The 23,046-nt window shown below is 35.8% G+C and overlaps 1 protein-coding gene across 5 annotated transcripts; it reads right to left on the reverse strand.

The window, feature by feature from the left end:
• Positions 1–14,007: 14,007 nt before the first annotated feature.
• LOC106068667 (uncharacterized) lies at positions 14,008–21,940 on the reverse strand. 5 transcript variants are annotated; one of them, XM_013228126.2, is made up of 4 exons: positions 21,781–21,939; positions 21,114–21,247; positions 19,818–19,983; positions 14,008–19,670 (listed from the first exon to the last, which is right to left on the reverse strand). In XM_013228126.2, the coding sequence occupies exon 4, from the start codon at positions 19,667–19,669 to the stop codon at positions 18,503–18,505; it is 1,167 nt and encodes a 388-aa protein (XP_013083580.1). In that variant the 5' UTR covers position 19,670; positions 19,818–19,983; positions 21,114–21,247; positions 21,781–21,939; the 3' UTR covers positions 14,008–18,502. The 5 variants fall into 5 exon arrangements, with proteins under 5 accessions (XP_013083580.1, XP_055879143.1, XP_013083581.1 ...); XM_056023168.1 differs by having other exon boundaries at positions 20,345–21,247; XM_013228127.2 differs by lacking the exon at positions 19,818–19,983.
• Positions 21,941–23,046: the final 1,106 nt, after the last annotated feature.

Genomic DNA, 23,046 nt, shown 5'->3' on the forward strand with positions numbered 1-23,046 from the left:
AATAATCATTCAAATATCATTAAGTTGTAGGCCTATTCGCTGGTATAAAAAAAGCAGTGTTTTATATATATATATATCATAGACATAAATAAATATAGACTGGCCGATACAAGAGTTTTATGAAACGAAAATTTGTGACTTGCAATTTTGTGTACTTTATTATACAGCATTTATGAGCAGTATAAAAGTTAAGTATTCATATCTATTTCAGCCGTAACCTATATAAGTATTACAATATTTTCACTTGTGTTTTTTTTTTTTATCTCTAAGACTGAAGATCAAGCAACTTTTCAGAATTCGGAAATCCGACAACAATAGATATACATGTTTTCAAGTTACATGAAGTTACTTCCTTTTGCCAGTCTATATTTATTTATGTCTATGATATAAAGATATAAATGATTCACTGGCTTCGTCTTGAGACAGAGCAGAATCTGGAGTTACTGATCAAGCCAATTCTGAAGCGGCCGAGTTTGCCACAGTTCGTGCATACACATGGCCTATGCATCTGTCCTTGGGTTAACTGACAGTGCAGCTTTATCCAGCTGGTGCTATCGACAAGATGGCTCCGATTTCGAACTATGTCATCAGGAGACATGGGTTATGACGTAATTAATTCTCATTTATGAGGCAAGTCTCTGAAAATGTACACAAGCCTATCTTGTTATAAGAAAACCAACAAGCCCTTCCTATGCTCGAGTGGCGGAACATTATTCATTATATGTATTGATAGGGCAATACAAATTGGAGTTAATTAGGTAGGCACGCAAAACAGTCTCACGTCTAAAAATGATTAACATACATACACACATATACCTACACACACACACACACACAGAAAGTAAAAGAGGATATCCGGATTCTTTTCTTCTTTTTTTTTTAACCCCGAAACTCATTCTCACGACACAGTCAAAAGATTCAGCAAAGTTACTTATCTTAAAAAGTGCACTAGTTTATTTTTGTAAACCATGTTTAGTAAGCTTATACCGCGAATAAAATATCTTTTAATGTTATATTAATTTTTACCACATTAAACTGTGAAAAAATAGTATTTACCGCGTATAAATTGTAAAATTTAATTACTTTTTGCCACTTTATCTTTTTACATATCTTTTTTCTAATTATTACCGCTTATTATGTAGAGCCTACATACCTTTACATATTTCATTAGTTTTTACCGCATGTAATACATCGTTGAATGTGTTTATCTGATCTTTATATGTTCAATACGTTTTTACAGAATTTAACATCTTTGAATGTTTACTCGTTTTTTGTTGTTGTTGTTTGTTTGTTTTTTTGTGTGCTCGACTTTGAGTATCCGATATGTTTATTTTATATTTATTTATTTATGTCTATGATTAGAAAAATTCTTAGGAAAATCTATGGTGCCATACAGGATGAAACAGGGTGGAGGACACGCACTAACCATGAGTTATATCAATTATATGAAGACCTACCAATAGTGAATAAAAAAGAACAGACTACGTTGGGCAGGTCACATTGAAAGAATGTCAGACAACAGAGGGGCGAAAATCGTATACAGGCAAAAACCAAAAGGCAGGCGACCCAAAGGCAGACCCCGAATGCGATGGATAGATGACGTGGAAGCAGATCTGAAGCAGCTTGGGGTTAGGGCGTGGAGACGAAAGGCCCAGGAGAGATCTGAATGGAAGGATGTGTTAAAGCAGGCCAGAGCCCTCCATGGGCTGTAGCGCCACTGGGATGGATGGATGGATGATTAGAATATAAACAAAGTTATCTTAGCACTATTATGCAAACTCCCACAGTGGGCCCGGGGAAGGTTTGAGGGATGTAATGAAAATAAAAACACATATAATTATTACACATTTTTTCTGTACATATTTATTATAAATATGTTTGGAATCTTAATTTATGTAATCAATGTTCATTTACGTATATCCGTTTGTTTTTTTTTTGTTGTTGTTTTTTTACAGAAAAAGTGTTTCGTATATAGAATTTTTTAAAATTTTTTGCTAAAAAAAAATATTTGTGGAAATAGTATTGGAAAGGAAGCAGGTTTTTCCCCCGTCCATTCAGTAGGCCTAAAAGGGTCTGGGGGGGGAACGTTGTAACCTCCTCCAGTGATATCCGGGGATAACCCCCGACGCCAAGCGTCGCCCTGCTTGCTGATGCTCAGAAATTCATTCTCTTGGCGTCTAGAATGTAGTTTGTCTCATACTTTTCATTCATAATTAAGAAGAGTTCTTTTCAACAACAAAAAAAAAAAAAAAAACTACTAAAAAGGATGAGACGAGCCAACAGTCCTGTGAGAGAACTTTATTTTGTCAATGAATATCAAATTTACTTATTTTACAAACCAATCAACGTTGTTCTTTCTGCTTTATCCCACAGTTCAAAGACGTAGGCCAAACTTTGTTTTAAAGTTTCCAAACGACGACCCTGAGACTCTATATACGACACGTCAACATCAGTCTAGTTATTCATCGTGCACATTTTAGGGTTAATTATGAAGTTCTACAGCGGTTAAAATTGTTTGTCACACGCTCATCTAACAGTTAAATTATGGAGACACATTTGAAGCGTAATCAGACGTCTGAAGAAGAGCGAGAAGGTAGTGGGAAATAGTGGCAATGAACTGAGACACGATGCCGCAAGGGAAGCAGCAGACAAAATGGCATAAATATGCTCCTGAATATTTACAATTCGTATTTTTACGAAACATATGCAATCAGCCACAATGTGTCATATGTTTCATTGTGTCTTGTTGTTTAAATGTGTCATTTGTTTGAATGTGGTATCGAACGAAAGTTTGAAACCTGCTGAACTTAAGCGTTGTCTTGTAACAAATCATAATTAACTGAAAGAAAAACCAGTTGATTTCTGCAAACTTCGAGCAGAAGTGTATGCAAATCAAAGAAAATTATTAGCGATTTGACAACAGAAAATGAAAAAGCTCTTAAAGCTTCATATATTATGAGAATGCGCACAGCGTAGAGCAAAAAAAAAAAAAAAAGCCTCTGAAAGAGACAGTTGGAGAGCTCTCACAGAGGTTGCGGGATAAGCATTAAAGACTCAAAGAAAAGCCACTATTGAAGACAGGCGCAGAAGATGGAAAGAAAACTTAAATAGGACGCCAGCGTGCAACGGCTTTGTCTGCTCTAGAAGTGGGAAAATATGCATGTCGCAACTGGGTCAACATAGTCATGTGAATCACTGCACGCATCCTTAATCTTCGGAATCGAAGACATCGCCATTATTATTATTATTACATTCTGTGCGAACGTCATAACTGGACGATCCCTAACCCGGAGCCGATAACCAACCTATTCAGACTTCCGGATCTCGATCGCCTGAGTTAGCTTCTATAGATCTAGACTGCAATTAATGTTCTCGGGAAATACAATTTTACTAGGAAGCAGGTATAATATAGGGAATTTCCATTGAGTCAGGGCTTAGGTTTCTGTAATCAACTGTAAAATGTTACTAAGTTTAGACTAAAGAAACACGACGACTTTCAAAAGAAAGGGAAAAGACTCTTGGTATATATATTAGTATTTATAGCGCTACCCTTGTTCCCAAAGATAATAAAAAAAAAAAGCTGGTGTCGCGTGCAAGTCACGCACTGAAACAAACATATTTCCAATCAAGGTGAATTTTATTATTATGATCATCATTGTAGGAATGAACTAATATTCATTCTCTGGCATTGCCAGGAACGATCTTCGTTATTGGGAAACACATTTCATTGTAGCGCCCTAATTTGGCCCTCAAAATAGTTAGCCTTTCTGGTGATGTTGCAAGTCTGGTCTGCAGCAGAAGTGAAGAATATGGTTAGCGTATAGATATAGTCATGTGAAACACTGCACTCATCCAATCGAAGACATTGCTATTGTTACATCTCATTTTAGACAACTTCCATGGCCACTTAATTTCTAGGCTTAGGTTTTCATATTTTGTTCATTTTTTCTTATATTTTGTGATAGTGCTATCACGATGACCATTGCAGATTTTTTTTTTGTCAATAAGAATATTATTGTTTTTATGTTAGGGTTTAAAAATATATATATTCAGAAAGGAATATAAGTTGTATAAAATAGCCTACAATGACTTAAACTCTGCTAAGTCTTTGGTTTTCCTGGCTGATCCAGGCAACCCATTCCATTCTCTATTGGCACTAGGAAAGAAGGAGCACTTGTATGAATTTGTTCTAGCGTATGGAATGAGAAATGTGCCTCTATCTTTGTGTCTTTCTGAATATTTCATTAGGTTTTGTTTTTCTATTTGTAAATTATGGTTTAGTGTTTTATTATAGCTACTTTACCTTTTATTCTTCTGTCCTGAAGTGTCTCTGGAGTTTAGTGGTTTTGCTAATGGGGTTAGTCTAATCAAATTGGAATATTCGTTTGTCATAAATATCACTGCTCCATTTTGTATTTGTTCTAGTTTCTTTATGTTTCATTGATATTGCTGAGGCCTCATATTGAAGCTTCATCTAATCTCACCTTGTCCCTTGACTTTCATCGTAGGAGTGATGTGACAGTTAGGTTTTCTTTAAAACAACCCTTTCTTCGTGCTTCCTCCGCTGTAGCTTGAAGAATGACTTTTGACAGTTAGTCACGTCTTACAATAGGACCAAATCAAATAAGCTGTACCGTATGACTTTTGACAGTTAGTCATGTCTTACAATAGGTTTGATTTGATTTGATTTTGGGCACATCGGCACAATTTAGGCCATGTCGTGCCTGCAGTCCATCAAGGGCCACTCTCCCTCCACACAACAAGGGCCAAATTCCATACCTTACAATAGGACCAAATCAAATAAGCTGTACCGTATTACTTTTTTATCCATAATTTATTGTAGTAAAAAAAGACCATTAAGAAGTAACAAACTATATGTAAACTGTAATCTTGTTTGGTGAAGTATAGATCATCTCAATCTACATTCCGTCAAAGGGAGCAGAAGGCCACGGATAACGAGAGTGTCATGTGGGTATCACAACGACCAAAGTTTTTCAAACAAATGTCAAGTAGGCCTACCCATTACTCAATGACGTTATTAAAAATCTCAAAGTTTCAAAATAATATTCTTTCCATGGATTAAAACTCGTGACTCTTTACCGCTTGGCCACTGGCCCCAGAGGATTTCCTTTTAAAAGAAGGAAAAAGTCGCACATTTTTTATTTATTGTTACCCATAATCTCTACCATAAAAAAACACACATACAAAAAAAACCCCATCTATCTACATGTCCTTAGTTAAAGTAAAATAAATACCCACCCCCCGGGCTGCCTTTTCAGACCTTGCGATCTATATGGGACAGAATAACGACAGATGATATAAAGGTCATCTGTTTATGTGGCCCACGGTTAACGATGATGTCAATGAGGTCTAGATTCGTTAAAGGCAGTTTCGTTGATTTCTAAAGTTAAATTTGGCAAGAAAAAATGGTTTATGAAAGACGACAAGAAGGAAGGAATATTAATATAGCCTATACAATCTAATTATAGTGTATAACCTAATAAAACTTTTTAAAAAATGAATGCATTTATTGTTTAAGTTAAGCATATCAGCCTTAAGACCAAACTGATGTTACTGTTAAGAAGTACAGTTATTATTTATAACTCAGAAAATCAAAGAAGACAAAAATGTAGAAGCCTGAATCTCTCTGTTAACCGCGAGTATGAATCACGGTGGGTGTTGCACACACTATGACGATGAAGTGAGACACAGCGCACTCTAGCGGCGTCTAGCCTCTCTACTCCGCGTCTCTTTACTCTGACTCATAATGTTGTGGTTGCTTTTTAGTCTATGTCTATAAAGTATGCTGAGATTATCTGTGGTGAAGAAAATAGGCCGAGCAAGATGACCAATGACTATTTATGAAATTAGAAGAGTAAGTTTGTCTGAAGAAAAAAAAAGCGTGTGTGTGTGGTGGGTGACAAAGTACAGATAAAACAGTGTCCGAGGAGAAATATTTTTACTTTTTTGGCTATATTTTACTCTAGTAAATTGTCCCATCAGACCTCGTAGCCCCTGTGTGCAGCTTTGTTCTGTTTTGAACTTCCTATCCCAAACCTCTCACAGCACTGCAAGGGATGGAAACGAACAGGGTTTGAACTCTGGACCATCGTGACGACGATGCACATGCCTCGCGACCAGCATTCATTATGTGGCTGACGGTTAACGTGTTGTGATGCGGCCAGCATAGCGACCAACCGTATATACTCCCCCCTTCCCAAAATAATGTCAGCTAGTCTACCCATTATAGGGACTTCGTGAGCCATCGGCTCGATAGCAAAGCGTTTCACCACCCGGTCGGCTAATATATATATAAACGTAACTTTAGCGGTAAAAAAAAAAGGGGGGAGAAGAACAAGTAGTATTCACCCGTCACTAAATAGCAGGGCCGGAATTAACCATTGTAACCAAGAAGTCATGAAAAGATCACTCTTTTATTTCTGCAATTCGGACTAGAGTTACCCCACGTAACTTTCGCGGCGGAAAAAAAGGAGGGAGAGAACAAGTAATCTACTCTGTATTCACCCGTCACTAAATAGCAGAGCCGGAATCAACATTGTGGAGCCCTACGCAAAACGAATTTCGCGGGGCCAAGTTTGGGTAGGGATACGCATAATATGTGAAAATTAAGATTTTGTATTAGAAAATAAATTCGTCTTTGCATTTTATTCATTCTTGACTACATACAGAATTACTTTACGAGCATTGCGTGTAGCGTATTCATACAGTATATCATAAAATTTATGTTTCCTACATAGATCACGCTCAATAGCAAGAAATACCGAAATGGTTCAATCATCAATCTATCTTCGAGAATTGTTAACTTCAAATAATTCTTCATTTGTTTCAGGCGCGAGAAGCTTCTCTCAACCAATTCCACAATTACGGGTATTGCATAATGCCGTTTTTTTTTATCGCGCGTAGGATTGACGTTTCCATATTGAATGACACCCCAAAATGACAATTTTTTTCTATATATATAAATATATTTCAGAGATTTGTATGAGTTTTCAAAAGATTTTAATAATTTCCTGTACTTTTTCGTTTATTTTGGAATTTCATGAAATTTCCAGGAGCTCCTGATAAATCAGGAAACCGCGGGAAATCTTTATAAGTTATAAAATGATTTAATGTAATAACTTACACCTAGAATTAACGCGGGTCCTATGAAAGTGCGTGGCCCACTGCGGACGCATAGGTAACAGTGGCCTAAGGCCGGCCCTAGAAAATAGGCAGCGTATGTTACGCCGTGGGTTGACTAGTATTAAAAATACCGGTAAATGTATAAAATATTGTTACAAATGAACAGTGATAGGTAGAGGTCAACGTATGACCCCGGCGAGATGACACAGCAGCGAGTGTCCTCTGGAATCTACATGTACAAACAAAGACAGGATGTGACGTGCCCTCACGTGTTGTTCCAGGGGACGAACAGATCTAAGTAGGGGGACAGTTACTAATGAACAGTGACAGATAGAGGTCACTACGTGTGACCCCAACTTGATGACACTGCAGCCGATGTTTTCTGGAATCTACATGTATAAACAAAGACAGGATGTGACGTTTCCTCACGTGTTATTTCAGAGAATACTAGCCGTGTTTGTGCAACTTTGGACAAGCGATTAGGGACTCTATATAAGCCAGAGAGTTAATGTGAAAGTCAGTCGTATGGAGTCGTGAGTGAGCCGTTACAGTCGATACAGACTATGTAAGACGTGTGCGGCTCTGTGGAAGAGAAATGTGTACGACTCGATGCAAGTTAACTAGGGTAGAGTTAACTGGAGTGGACTACTGTCGTTAAAGTCTATACAGCGAACTACAGTGGACTTGAGCCGTTACAGTCGATACAGTCGATGTAAGACGTGTGCGGCTCTGATTCGGTAGACTTGAGTACGACTTGGTTCAGCTTTGGGAGACCTGGAGCGACACTGGGAAGTGTGTCGTTGGTCTGTTCTGTGGAATACGGCTCGAGGAAAGTTGAGAAGAGATGAATTGCAACGAAGTGAAGAGATGAATTGCAACGAAGTATAGCTAAATGTAAACTGACAGATATTGTACAGTCTTCTACGCTACATGTTACAGTAACGAATTGTTAGAGTTAATAGTCATTAAAGTTATATGAAACTGAAAGTTTAGTCGTCAAGTTCTTTGCTGTGTTTTTATTTGTGTGCCTACTAATACTTCTAGCCAGAAGATTCAGAAATACGTAACAATTGGTGTCAGAAGTGGGATCTTTCTGGCTAGAATGTATTCCACCAAACTTCTTAATGAACTTGACATGAAAGAACTTAGACAAGAGCTTCGAGAAAGAGGTCTACATCTTAACGGAAATAAGGAAACGCTAATAGCACGTCTAAGACAAGCCCTGTTGGAGGAAGATGAGAATCCGAACACTTGCCAATTTGAAATCAAACCTAATACGATGGAGCTCCTGAGAACTTTGCAATACAAAATGAGCTCGGTGAATGAGAGCATTAAGGAGATAGAATCAGAAATCAACACTCGATTTTCTTCATTTAACCATTTGATCAAAGCCATGAATGAGAATGAACAAATAGTTACCAAGTCCAACAAGACAGAAGAACAAACAGATACGATAAAAGATCAAACGATAATCACTATGAACGAGCTGCTGAACACCCAGCAGGGCCAGATTGAGTCGACAGATGAAAGAGCTACACCATTGATGAACAGCAAACAATTGTCCAACCAACGATGTGGCGATACAGACAATTACGATAGAGATGCTGGTGATGGTTGTGCTGTCTGTGACTGTGATAGCAAACCAAACGAATGTGGCCCACAAGAAATGAAAAGAGACGATAGCTGTTACTATTTCAAAGAAAAGCAGAATGAGACCGCTGAAGAAACAATAGAAGAGACCTATAGTTTGACCGAAGCTTTAGCTATAGATATACCTGATATGAGTACCGCAACTAGCCAAACAGATCAAGACAACGTTGGGTCTGCGTCCAAGCCTGTTGCTGTGGGCCTTAAAGACTTCTGTCTATCTGCCAGTGTCTACGAGAGGAACTCGAAGCTTGATTATTGCACTCATGCGTTTGACAAGAACTGTACGTACGTAGCTATGCAAGAAGACTGTGAATGCCAAGAAATACACCAACAAGCTCTAGACCTAACAGAAGCTTGTACAGCTATCAAGGTAGGCGCGAGAAGCCCTGGTGATAGTCAAGGAATTACAATAGAAACTGATGCTGAAGTTGATGGACCTTTGCACGTTGAATGTTATCAACCTGCCCCACAGTCGAGTCATCCAGACTCGGATAAAGGTGCTGACGTGTTTGACAACTTGCCTTCAAGTGGACTTGCAGCTCATTCGCAAAGCACCCATCGAAGAATAATGCTGAAGCAACTTGTTAGATCAACAGTCTTGATGACTACAGCTATGAAATGCCATACCTTCTTATGTGCTAAGAGGCTGCCATCAGCATTGATCGACAAGAAAGCAAGCCAACGACAACGACATCAACGCAACCAAAGAAATATCAAATTGAGGAGGCGGAGAAAGCGACATATGCAGAGTGCAACGTGGATGGCTCCAACAAGATCAAGATACAAACCCACCCCTTCTCCCACTGATAGACCCCCACCTGCATTTATGAAACTCCATAGCCCATGTTGTTAGAAAACAAGCCCACCACTTCTCCCACTGATAGACCCCCACCTGCACTAATGAAACTCCATAGCCCATGTTGTTAGAAAAGATTATGTCCGTGACCATCAAACCAAAGTAGAAAGCCTTACGAATCAGTTGAAAGTGTGAAGCCACTAATTAATAATCTAAGAACATTCCTCATGAGAATAGGTTGATGAAGTATAACAGAGGTTTTAGAAGAACGCTAATTAAGTCAGAAGCAAGAAGGACAGAAAAGAAGTAGTTTAAGATGTCAGAACTGTAGTGAGTAACCATCTGTGACAGAACTGTACAAGAAGATCAACCCAACAGGCATCGTACAAACCCAAAGTCAGTTGCTGTTGTAAGAAGAACATGTGAAAATTGCTGTACTGTAATGAACCTGGTCATCTCTGAAGAAGCTCTGGAAAAAGCCCTAACCCATCTGTAAAAAGATGCTTGAAAATGTAAAACTCAGCCAGTGAAGCACAAACTCGTTAGAATGCTGATGAATTTTCTCGACAAGAGTGCCCAATGTCGTCATCTAAAGGTCGATGTTTCCATACCAAGATTGATGAAAACATTTGTGAGGAACTGCTGAAAAATGAAGATTTGGCTCCCATTCTTCTATGGAAAGAAGATGGACAACTGCCAGATTGAAAGAACATCTCTGAGAAGGGGGCAACCACCAAAGCTTCCTTCTTGATCGTCGATCGATTTCATCAGTATCGTGGTGAAGTAGAATCTGTTCGGGACGAACAGATCTAAGAAGGGGGCAGTGTTACAAATGAACAGTGATAGGTAGAGGTCAACGTATGACCCCGGCGAGATGACACAGCAGCGAGTGTCCTCTGGAATCTACATGTACAAACAAAGACAGGATGTGACGTGCCCTCACGTGTTGTTCCAGGGGACGAACATATCTAAGTAGGGGGACAGTTACTAATGAACAGTGACAGATAGAGGTCACTACGTGTGACCCCAACTTGATGACACTGCAGCCGATGTTTTCTGGAATCTACATGTATAAACAAAGACAGGATGTGACGTTTCCTCACGTGTTATTTCAGAGAATACTAGCCGTGTTTGTGCAACTTTGGACAAGCGATTAGGGACTCTATATAAGCCAGAGAGTTAATGTGAAAGTCAGTCGTATGGAGTCGTGAGTGAGCCGTTACAGTCGATACAGACTATGTAAGACGTGTGCGGCTCTGTGGAAGAGAAATGTGTACGACTCGATGCAAGTTAACTAGGGTAGAGTTAACTGGAGTGGACTACTGTCGTTAAAGTCTATACAGCGAACTACAGTGGACTTGAGCCGTTACAGTCGATACAGTCGATGTAAGACGTGTGCGGCTCTGATTCGGTAGACTTGAGTACGACTTGGTTCAGCTTTGGGAGACCTGGAGCGACACTGGGAAGTGTGTCGTTGGTCTGTTCTGTGGAATACGGCTCGAGGAAAGTTGAGAAGAGATGAATTGCAACGAAGTGAAGAGATGAATTGCAACGAAGTATAGCTAAATGTAAACTGACAGATATTGTACAGTCTTCTACGCTACATGTTACAGTAACGAATTGTTAGAGTTAATAGTCATTAAAGTTATATGAAACTGAAAGTTTAGTCGTCAAGTTCTTTGCTGTGTTTTTATTTGTGTGCCTACTAATACTTCTAGCCAGAAGATTCAGAAATACGTAACAATATTCTTGATTGATTTAGCTATTCATATTAAAGGGAGGTAAACATTTTAGAAGAGGGGCTATGGAGTTGAGTTAATTGCTCTTTTCTAATTGAAAAGTTAATTTACTACACTAGTATAAGGTTACCAGACACAAGCACACCCAGAGGAAGAAAAAAAAGGAGGACAAAGCCTTACAAAGGACACAACGAAAAAAGTCAACTTTAAAAACTAGATCTAGATTGTATACATAGACATAAATAAATATAGACTGGAAAAAGGAAATAACTTCATGTAACTTGAAAACATGTATATCTATTGTATTCGGATTTCCGAATTCTGAAAAATTGCATGATCTTCAGACTTAGAGATTAAACAAAACTCCTAGACATAAATAAAGTACACAGAAATGCAAGTCACAAATTTTCGTTTCATAAAACTCTATTATCGGCCAGTCTATATTTATTTATGTCTATGATTGTATAGAATGAAACATTTCAGCAAATCAAAGGCTTGGAAGACTAGGCCACTATATTTTGTATCCTATTTCTCAGCATTTTCCCAGCAGTACATCATCAGCACAAGTGTACGGTACTTGTGGAGCTCCATGCACAATTTGTTGTTTTCAGATTGTACATTGCGAGAGAAGTGCATCTCTGGAGAATGTAGGCCTGTTCTAGTTTTCTTGAGGGATACCAAAACAAAGGGCGCATATGCTAATATTGCATTTCTGAAGTCAAATAGTATATAAGAATGGACCTCATTCACCAATCGTAAACAAACAACATTTAGTCACGTGATCTTATTGATAAAACAACGAAAAAAACTGTCACGTGACAACCATCATGAATTAAACATGAGATCGTAAATTATATAGAAGAGATAGAGCACCACGTGGCTAAATGTTGTTTGTTTACGATTGGTGAATGAGGTCCATTCATGTATTACACTTTAAGAGTAAATGACTGTATAGTCCACACTTTATAGTCCTGAGTGGCTACTTTTAGAGTAAAGGACTATGTCGTCTACACCCTATAGTCCCGAGTGGCGATCATAAATTTGGACGAATAAGTCGGCTCCAAACTTAGCGCGAACGAAACGATTGATAAGATTATCATTTCACAATCCACCATAGCATTTTACATTCTTCGTCTTCAGGGAGTACACAGAAGCTTGATGCGCAATGCTTTGTACTTTCTGTATACAATCTCATTTCACAATCCACCACACAATCACGCTTCTTACTTTCTGTAGACTTATCACAATCATGCTTCATACTTTTCTGTAGACTTATCACAATCATGCTTTGTACTTTCTGTAGACTTATCACAATCATGCTTCGTACTTTTCTGTAGACTTATCACAATCATGCTTCGTACTTTTCTGTAGACTTATCACAATCATGCTTCGTACTTTCTGTAGACTTATCACAATCATGCTTCGTACTTTTCTGTAGACTTATCACAATCATGCTTCGTACTTTTCTGTAGACTTATCACAATCATGCTTCGTACTTTTCTGTAGACTTATCACAATCATGCTTAAATGTGTGAAGCGTGAACATCAAGCTATTATTTTTGTTTGTGTGTGTGTGTCTCAATGGTTCTAATAATTATGCTGTAAATCAACACATTTTCCATTTCTTAGAATAAATAAGGTATTCGTTTCTGAATGCTTTAGATTAGAAGATAGGATTACTTGGCCAAGATTCTCAGTAAAATTGAAGATGCCGAAAATGTGAAGAAGAGGTGAACAACAGAATCAGGTGGACCTATCTTTAAAGGACAAGTCCAAAGTGCGATCCATAAGTGCGGATCCATGGGTACAAGATTTATTTTCAAAATGCAAAAGTCTTGACAAGACCAGGATGTCAGGGCACTTTGACATAGTATTGGACCAGGCTTGGGCTTTTGTCGAGTGTACGTGCAGGACCTCCAGCTCATAATGGGAAAAAGGGGGGGGGGGGCATGGGCTCGCCTGCTTCTCCAAAATATTGAGAACGTATCTCTGCCCCTTGCATCAGCTCCTACTTTCAGTTTGAAAAGGGAGAGGGGGATAGACAAGCTTTGAATAGGCCTACATAAAGTAGAAATAGATTCTAGTATTCGCTTTGTGTTCAAGACACCCTGGTAGCCAGCATTGTGTCTTTAAAAAAAAAAAGTTGTTAATCACTAACAGCTCTCAATGATTGGCATGTTCATTGTATTATTTGGAAATACTTTATTTTCTTTTGCCCCCTCCATTTAAAAAAAAAAAGGCCTGTATATATATATATATATATATATATATATATATATATATATCTCCGTTACATGTTCGCAATCAAAGCGTTGATAATGTTAGCACAAAATTATTGGTTTCAACATACCAACTTTTCCCAGACCATCTCGGTCTAATAAATAAAAAAAAAAAAAAAGAGGTCAGAGCTAGGCTAACACTGGGACAACTGAGCTAGCTCGCTACGAGTGGATTTGGCAGCGCACATTTCGTTGCAAACATTCAGTGTGCGAAGCTCGCCTAACGTCCTGTGTCAAGGAGGCACAGGCCAGTGAAGCAGCAAAGCGCGGGCAGACTGGCTTTGATAAAAGGGAGGCTAACACTAGTCAAGATGGCTGGCAAGGGGGGAAAAAATGTGTTGCTGCTATGGTGTGGAAAACAAGGGGAGGCAATCAAAACGAATAAGACGAAAGCTAGTGCAACATTTTAAAATATTTATTATTTTTTGGATAAATATTGTAATAATGTATCAATGAACCAGTGTGTAAGTCCTGTACCGAGAGAGACAAACATTGCATTTATAGGACGTTGAGACCAAACAATAACATCAACAATAAATAGATTGCTTACGTTCCAAGTCAACAAAACAGTAAACAATCGTTGCTGCCTTAGCGGTGAATCATGAGACGGACTAGTATTCCAACGAATGTCATATACCACGTGATCACCGGACATGACCAGCGAATACATTTGTCAAAAGATCTGGTTGGGGGGAAACAGAAATGCAATGGCCAAAGAAGAAATATATAATCACAATAAAAATTAATTGACATTGAATGGTGGTCCACTCAGAACAAAGTGAATATAAAGAAATGACCAACTTCGCGTCAGCTATTTAGTGTCTAAGCTAATCAAGTTCATTTTCAAACTACCTCCAAACTTTCACTCAATGTTTACAGCTTTAAAAAAACAAATTGCATCTATTTGGCTAAACTTTGTCAGAATAGAATCAATTCATAACTAAGGCAAGGTTTTAATTTTTTTTCCAGGTCTTCTACTTAGGCAAATGCAGGCAAGGTTTTTCTATCACTTACCACATAAAGGTTTATCCACTTTAATAAGGCAAAAAATACGAATATGGGCACATTTTATGTTAAAATAGAATATGTGGGTCTCTATATAAAAAAATTTTTAACATCAATTTCTAACTGCACCGTACTACTATTCCCATCCAGTACACATCTTATCCAAACCAACTTTCATCTCACCAATAACTTAGTAAAAACCATGTAGACTACTGTCTTACTGTGGGCACATAGGTATCTCATAGAAGAAACTAGGAAAGTCTAAAGTACAATGTCAGGGTTTATTTGCATAATAACAGAACTCAGCATAAGACCAGGAGACAAACTGGTCTTGGTACATAATCTCACCAGTCAGGAAGCAAGACTAAAACAATGGTATTTGTGAACAACGTCAAACTCAGTCATGACATCAAAATATAGTGTTAACACTTTTTGTTTTTGGTCCATCTTTACATTTTTGCTTACACACTATAACAAAACATTATATATAAATATATAGCAGTTGACATTGCCTTTCAGGACGTGGCCTTGATATAAATTAAAAAAAAAAATGAGTAATATGTTATAAATTTTTTCAAACAATAAAATCAATTCACACATTTCATTATTTATTACATTCTTGGGCCATACTGAAATAAATAACTGTAGAAAAATCACAAATTCAAAGAACATATGTAAGATACAGTTCATCAATATTGTTTTCTAAAAAGTTCCCTTTTTATTTTCTGATCAAAAGTGCCAAAACAAGCATGAAAAAAAAATGTATTATCTGTAAATGCAAACATATTAATGAATTTTTATTTTTAAAATATTCCTTGTATTGAGCTGTTAATAATGTGTGATCATATCATGGATTTGTTCAAATTATAAAATGACCTGTCAAACAGCACCATCTCATAAAAAAAAAAAAGAAAAACAAACCTCTTTCTAGGATTTCCCAAAAAAAAAAAAAAAAAAAAAAAAAAAAAAATAAAAAAAAAAATGGAATGTTGAATAAAGCCTTACAAATGTCATCAATCTCATGCACCACTTGTCACTGAATAGTGTTTTCATGTATGTACAGCATCATTATTTAGCAACAAATTCAAACATAAAAAAAAAAGTAAAAAAAAATTTGGTCATAATAGTCTTGTACATTTGTATTTGTTATAACTAGAGAATCTACCCAACTTCCGTGTCAATTAGGCATCTTAAATACTTTCACCATCCTAACAATGTTTTTCTGATGCAGTGAGACTTAATAAGAAAAAAAAAAGTTATTTCTACATTGTAAAAATATATGTATGTAGCTGCTATCTGTAGGTTAACACAGAAACATCATCAACTTAATAATCAGTGAGCAATTTATTTCCCCTAAATGCAAAAATTACACTTTTGATTTTGCACAACAAAAAATCTTTGACATCCAAAGATCTCGCAAGCTTATTAAAAGGTACAAGTGACTAAGAAATGGATATATTTAACCCTTTTCTACTCCAAAGTCTGTCACATCTCATACACATTTTGGCATTGTGTTAATACCAAATTTACAGGAGGCTGTAAACCTTTAAACATAAATTCATTTTTTGTTTTGAGATTTCTGTGTAGAAAAATATATTAATAAGCTATATACAAATGCTGATTATGCATTCACACTTTTTTTTATTGTACATATTGTTAGCAACAGTTACTCACAAATGTGACCGCTTGGCACTGACCAGCAATAAATGATATTTTACAAGAATGGAATAAAAGCTCTTTAAAATAATCTTTAAAAATTAGTCCCCAATTGTTTATTTCACTTTGTCAGTAAAAATGTGTTATACCCTTAGCTGCACTATACAAATATTAATAACATATTTCTGTAGCCCTGGAAAACAAAATGTTAATATTAAGTATACACATATTTCATACTTTACTTGAACAAAGCTACCACTGATCTACAAATATCTTGTTCTTATCTTATAAATTACAGATGTCCCTCCCAAGAAGACTATCAATATTTTGACTCCAAAATATTAAAATGAAAAAGATAATTAAAATAACGACCAGAATTTCACTATGACTAAATGTAAGGACAAATTCAGTTAGTCTTATCTTATCCACAGAAACGGTACCAGTCCTAACAAGAGTAATACTACTTGCTAAAAAAAAACATATAAGAGCAATAGATTTTATGTTAAAAAAAACAACAACCAAAGTCTACAATATGCTCACAATTATATAAATTATCTGAATATTTGTTAACTTTATTTTTTTTTATGTGATTTATTAATATATATCTTTAAGATTTACCTTTTTTTTATATAAAAAAAATACACTTTTCCAAAGTAAAGAAAAAATTTGGCAAGACTATCCAGCTGTCTTTAACAAATTTTTGCTAACAAACTGATCTTATTGAATTAAGAACTATCAAATATATCTAATAATTATAAATGCACTAGTTATGAAGTGCCTCTAACTTGTATTTTTTTTTAAAGTGAATTCTCTTAACATCTTAATCCACACAAACTAAAATAATGATTAGATGATTTTGGACAATTATAAAAATTATGAAAAGGTTTAATAAATGCATAACATTAATAATTAGCACTTGCTGAGAATTACAAGTAAAAATAAATCTAGACAGCTACCAAAATTCATACAACTTTCAACAACAACATACTAAAAATGCATGCCTTTCTCACAATTCATTTGTTTAAATATGTGCATATTATTTGAAGAAAATAATTTAGAAATGGGACTTTATGTACAGGAGAAGATAACGTGTACTGTATGCATGACCAATGGGCTGATACAGATCTCTAAGAATAGCAATTGAAGTGACTGAAAGACAAAGGTTTGCAGAGAAATAGAAACAGTGTTCTTAGAAGAGGAGAAGGAAAAAAAAAACTATTACAGTCACCCATTTGTGTGAATTACAACCTTCATTTGAATACAGAATCAGTTCAACTTAAATAGGACTTCAAGATTTTTCTAGTAATAGAAACAGGTGTATAGTGGAGGCCTAGCTGTGAAAACCTTGAAAAGGAGTTAGAAACAAATAATTTAATTTGAATTAGATATAAATATGAGTGATCAGCAGAGATATATGAAATAATCACAGCCAAAGTATACAAGGGAGAAAATGCACATATGATTATGTATGTATGTTTTAAAGACATGAAAAAACTCAAGGTTCAGCTCCAGCATCCATGTCTCTGAAGAGCTTTGCGTAACAATTCTGTTATCTACATTTAATTTTGGAGACATAACAATACATGTATGTGAAAAGAAAAAGCTTTGTATTTTATTAATATATATGATTAATATGTATATCACACATTTAATGTATGAAACAGTAAAATAGTCATATTGCCTCTACTGAAGGAACACAATATCACAAGTCATTGTGGTTGACAATATCTTCACAGTGTTGCCAAATTTATGGCGTTTTCACACCTCAATAGCACATTTTAAAAAATGTAAAAAAAAAAATTAAGTGTTTCTTTTTTACTTTCAAAGTTTTAAAAAATGTTTTAGATGAATATAAAGTTTATGTTGAATTTATACCTTTTTATCAAATTTAACTTTAAAAAATCTCACAGCACAAGCATCATAGACTTAGTAACCACCTCAATGATATGGCAACATATAAATAATCATCAATTGCTAAGTTTCAACTGCTCTCCCTGAGGATCTTGACAGCTACAAGTAATGGCATCATTTCTTTCCTTGGACCAATTCACTTTTGGTACACAGCTGTATTAAACTTGTTTTTAAGGCATACACAAATAATTTAACATAAGAGTCACTGACTTCAACAAGGCTAATGAAGACTTGTATACATACCAGGTCTGCACCCTACCATAAATTAAAGTGTAGGTCTTATTCAGAAGGCAAAAAAGAGCTGCTACACAACATGATAACAGTTAAAGGTTGACTAGCACTCTGACAAGACTGTTATCGTCTACGTTTGGCGGTGGTTGATCATTGCGGCAATAGCTGGAACACTGACTGTTGGCGGTGGGAGTGCTGTCACATACAGTGGTACCAGAGCTTTGTAACGAGGAAGGCACATAGAATGACTGAGATGGTTGAGATGCTTGCTGTAAAGGTAAAGCTTGAACTAAATCTTCAAATGACATGTGCTTGGAGGAAACAGTCATGGCAAGGAGAATCTCTAGCTCAGACTCAGACAAATGTAAGCTGCCTAAAAGTTCATCATTTGAAGCAGTGCTGAGTCCTGAAAATGGCTGATTTGTGGTCGATAAATGGGCAGTGGATACTGGTTGAGACCCAGATGATGATAGTTCTGTAAAACTGTTGTGGGATTCAAATAGTGATGTAAAAGACGGAAGAGGTGCACTAGACGTTTGGAATGCCAGTTCAGAGGCCAGTGAATCGAGTGAATCATTAGAGGGCTGTAGCGAGGCACTTGACAAAAAACAGTCAAGAACACTAGTGTCACAGGATGGGCTCCAAGGCCCAGAGTTATGCAATGGAGAGTTTTGATCTTGCCATGGGGTTTCTACATGCCTAGATAAGCTATGTGATTCCCAGTGAGTTGAATGGTGTTGAGAAGTGTTCAAACCTATTACACTGGTACAAGGTAGCAAGTCATGAACTATTTTCTCTTCTTCAACTCCCTCCATAACATTATCTTCAGCGTCCATATAAGATGGTATACTGGGCTCCAAAGGGGTAAGATTAGCATACGACTGAGCTCCAGAAGATGTCCAGCCAAAAGAAGCAGATGTTTGTTGATCAATGGGTTGAGGGTCTAGCATAATATCAGTAAGCAATTCTGACAAAGGAGGCAGACCTTCAAAGTGGCCAGGATCAACACTTAGATCCTCACTGTACTCCATCTGCTTTTCAGTCTTCATTTCTGCTGACAGATGTTTCATAGTGTTTACAATGAGAACATTTCTGAGAAGTGGGACTTCGGTTCTTCTGCGAGGTGGACGAGCAGGATTTACATACCGCAGCTTTGAAGTGCACAAATCCATAATGGATTGTTTGTCACAGATTTCTGCATCACCAAAGGACTCTGACCATTTTCGTTTTGCTGACAAAGTCGCCATGGGTGGCATCATGCTGAAAAAAAAAAGGATTACAAGATATATACTTTTTTTTAATTAAAGCTATTTTGAAAGCAATAAATACAAAAGGGTTCACATGATCATGATCACAAATGCAATATTTGAAGAATTTGTACTACATAAAACATCAAATGAATCTTACTTGCGTGCTGTATTATTTTATAATATAAGAACAGCAGCTGCAGAAATGACATTGTGCCGAGTAATTGAAAGTGCTTGCTGGACATGGTAATGTCTCGTAGACTTGTGTGGGTATAGATCTTTTCAATTTTAAGAATAAATCCCATTTGTGAATGCTAGGGGCAAGGCTAAGAAGTAAAAGAGTGTTTATGTCCATCTCTGATTTAATGATGATGATGTAAAAAAAATAGTCAAAAAGAATGAATTGATAGGGCATGTGAAGTGTGGATTTTTAATTAAACAGTTGAAATGCATAGAAAAAGTGTGAAACAGATTTAATATTATACTTATTACTAATAAAGTCCTGAATAGAATCTATAGATTTAACAAGATTTCACAAATTATAAAAGAAAAATAATAGATTATCTATAGAATAATAGATTGTATCATTTTTTGTTAATAAATGCCTGGCAATCCCAACAAATTTGCCATATTAATTTAGATCTCTAATTTATATAACTTGTGACAATAATCATAGTGTAGGCATACCATTGTAATAAATAGTATTATAGGTGGATTAATAAATGACACATATATCACACATATCAAGATATGTAGATGTTATACTAAAGTATAGATCATACTATACGAGTAATAATTTTGCTATTAGTATCTTAGAGTCTAGATTCAAATGATAACTCAAGTGTCTAGTCAGTAGACTGTGTAGAGTCTAGTAACTCTAACTCTAGTAGCACAGTTTATTCTCTAGTCAAATTAATCACTATTAATTATTGTCTTCTTTAGACAAGCAATCATATTTAGATATATTAAATATTAGTATAGTATAGCATACTATAGCATCTACTCAGTATAATCATATAATGATCCCATCATAATCATGGATTCTAGATTAATCTAGATTATAGATCTATCTTAGTCTTGACTGCTATGGACTATGGAGCATTTATACAGCAAATCAAAATTGAACTATGACTATAGTAGTATAGTAATTAGTATAGACTATATGACTATAGTAGTCTATACTTCTTATATCGTGTGTATACGACTGTCACTATGACTTTAGGTAGAATATTATATCCTAGATCTAGATTCTAGATCTATCTTCTTATCTTTAAATCTAGACTCTAGAATACCATGAATAAATCTAATGATTCAACTGATTGGCATTAAAATAGATTTAAATTGTATGTATCTCATATTTAGCACATTTGAATAGCAGAGCATAGATCTAGATCTAAAACGTATTAAAAGATTGTTAGGTTTTGTAGCCATGGTACCCATGTCCCTGTTGACCCACTTTAAGTTGTCTGCTTTCCTCTCTACATGCTGTAAAATCCAAAGCAACTCGGTCCGAGTTAGCGCGAGACACGATCACGCTGTACGTAGGTGGTGGTTGGTTGCAAGGATTGGCTGCCGACTCGAATTTTCCAACTTGCAAGGGAGAAAAAAATCAATATCTGATGGCAATGATATTTAATAAATTCAATAGATCTAAATGTTAACACAAAATATTAATCTAAGTGGTCTTTGCTTTTATTGGTTTACACAATAGGATGTAGCGACTAATGCACTCTTCTTGTATTTAAAAACATTTTAGTATTTTTTTTAAAATTTAGGTCAACTAAGGCCAGTAAATCGTGGTGTACTGCTAAAATGAGGTTCGAAGATTTTCACAAAAAAACACATCATTCAGGTAGACTATAATGTTTAATAAAGATTTAAATCATGCACAAAAAGTAATAAATAAATAAGGCATCCTTCTTTGTCCAATTATAGATCTTGATCCAATCATTCATAAAGATTTAGAGAGCTACATTATTAAGATCTAATAACCCATTTTGCCCCAAATCCCCGATTCTTCTAAGTAAGCGAGTGACTTACTTGAATAAAGGCCAAGTTAGATCTACTGAATAAGATTGGAATTTGTTTTAGGATAGTTTGTGTTACAAAAATAATAAACTTACCTTAGATACTCTTCAACATAAACAGATTTATAACATTGTTTAACACAACACACAAAATAAAATCGAACAAGAAATACTCCAAAATCAACACACAAAACTGTCGTTAGCCTTCCCTGTACTAAACATGAAAATCATCACTAAAAGATTGCTGACGTCAGAACGCGGACTACCTGAAAAGTCACAAGCCAATTGGTGGAATATCATTTGGGGTTAAAAAATAATTTGTAATTAATGCGACACAATTTGGCCGGTAAAAATAGTATTAATATATTTTTTTTTTCATACCTTGTAATAAAAATAGTTTACATAAAACCCTATAATAATTTTATTTCTTAAAAAATCACATTATTATTCACTTCTGACGAGATATGTTTTCCGGCTAGATAGACCTAGATTTAGATAGTAATAATGGCTTACACTATCTTACACGACAAGTTTAATTTATAATATTTAAATTAACTTGAAATAAAAATTTAAAAAAAAATTTCATATTTAAAAAAAGTCTTTTGAGCTTAGCAATTTGAGTTTTGTTGAGAGAACGTACAGAGATGGGCAAATATATAAATTGTAGGCCTATATAACGTATATGATACTATTATTATGCGTAGGTCTTTTGAAGTTACGTTTGTAATAGTAATATATATAAGATAAGATATAATATTATTATTAAAGTCTATTACTCTGCACCCTGGTATTAATCCTTTAAAAAAAAAAAGAATAAATCAGTGAGGGTGGCTTCTCCGTGGAACTAGAGAACCAATAAATCGCAGTTATAGCTTTTAAAATAGAGGGCCTATTAATTTCCTCTCAAAAATTCTTTGAATAGTTTTAGCATATTCATGTGTGAGCTTAAAATTATATTGTGTGTGTGTGTGTTTGTGATTTCATGTATCAATTAATAGATCTAGATCTATAGTATTCTATAGTATAATATATTTATAGGCCCCAACTAGCAACAGCGTCTGTTGATTATACAGATGCCCAACCTGTAAACTAAAGTCACATAAGAGGTTGCAATGGGAAAGGATTGCCTCTTGAGACGTAAAAATGCCACTCATGCTACAAGCACTACACACGCGACTGCGTCCCTATGATTTGTTCCCAGACTATATATATATATAAATTCAATAAATTAACGGGCTGCATTTTAACGATCTCCCAAACATAGCCTATTGTACCTTTTACTCCCCCTGACATAAAGTTTTGACTTAAATTGAATCGATTTGTTTTATACCCCCCCCCCCGGACACAACAAAAAGTTCTAGC

The sequence above is a fragment of the Biomphalaria glabrata genome, chromosome 3 (genome assembly GCF_947242115.1).
Source record: "Biomphalaria glabrata chromosome 3, xgBioGlab47.1, whole genome shotgun sequence".
NCBI lineage: Eukaryota > Metazoa > Mollusca > Gastropoda > Planorbidae > Biomphalaria > Biomphalaria glabrata.

Coding starts and splice junctions, on each gene's coding strand:
- LOC106068667 (XM_013228125.2), bottom strand. CDS start 19,669: ATGATGCCACCCATGGCGACTTTGTCAGCAAAACGAAAATGGTCAGAG.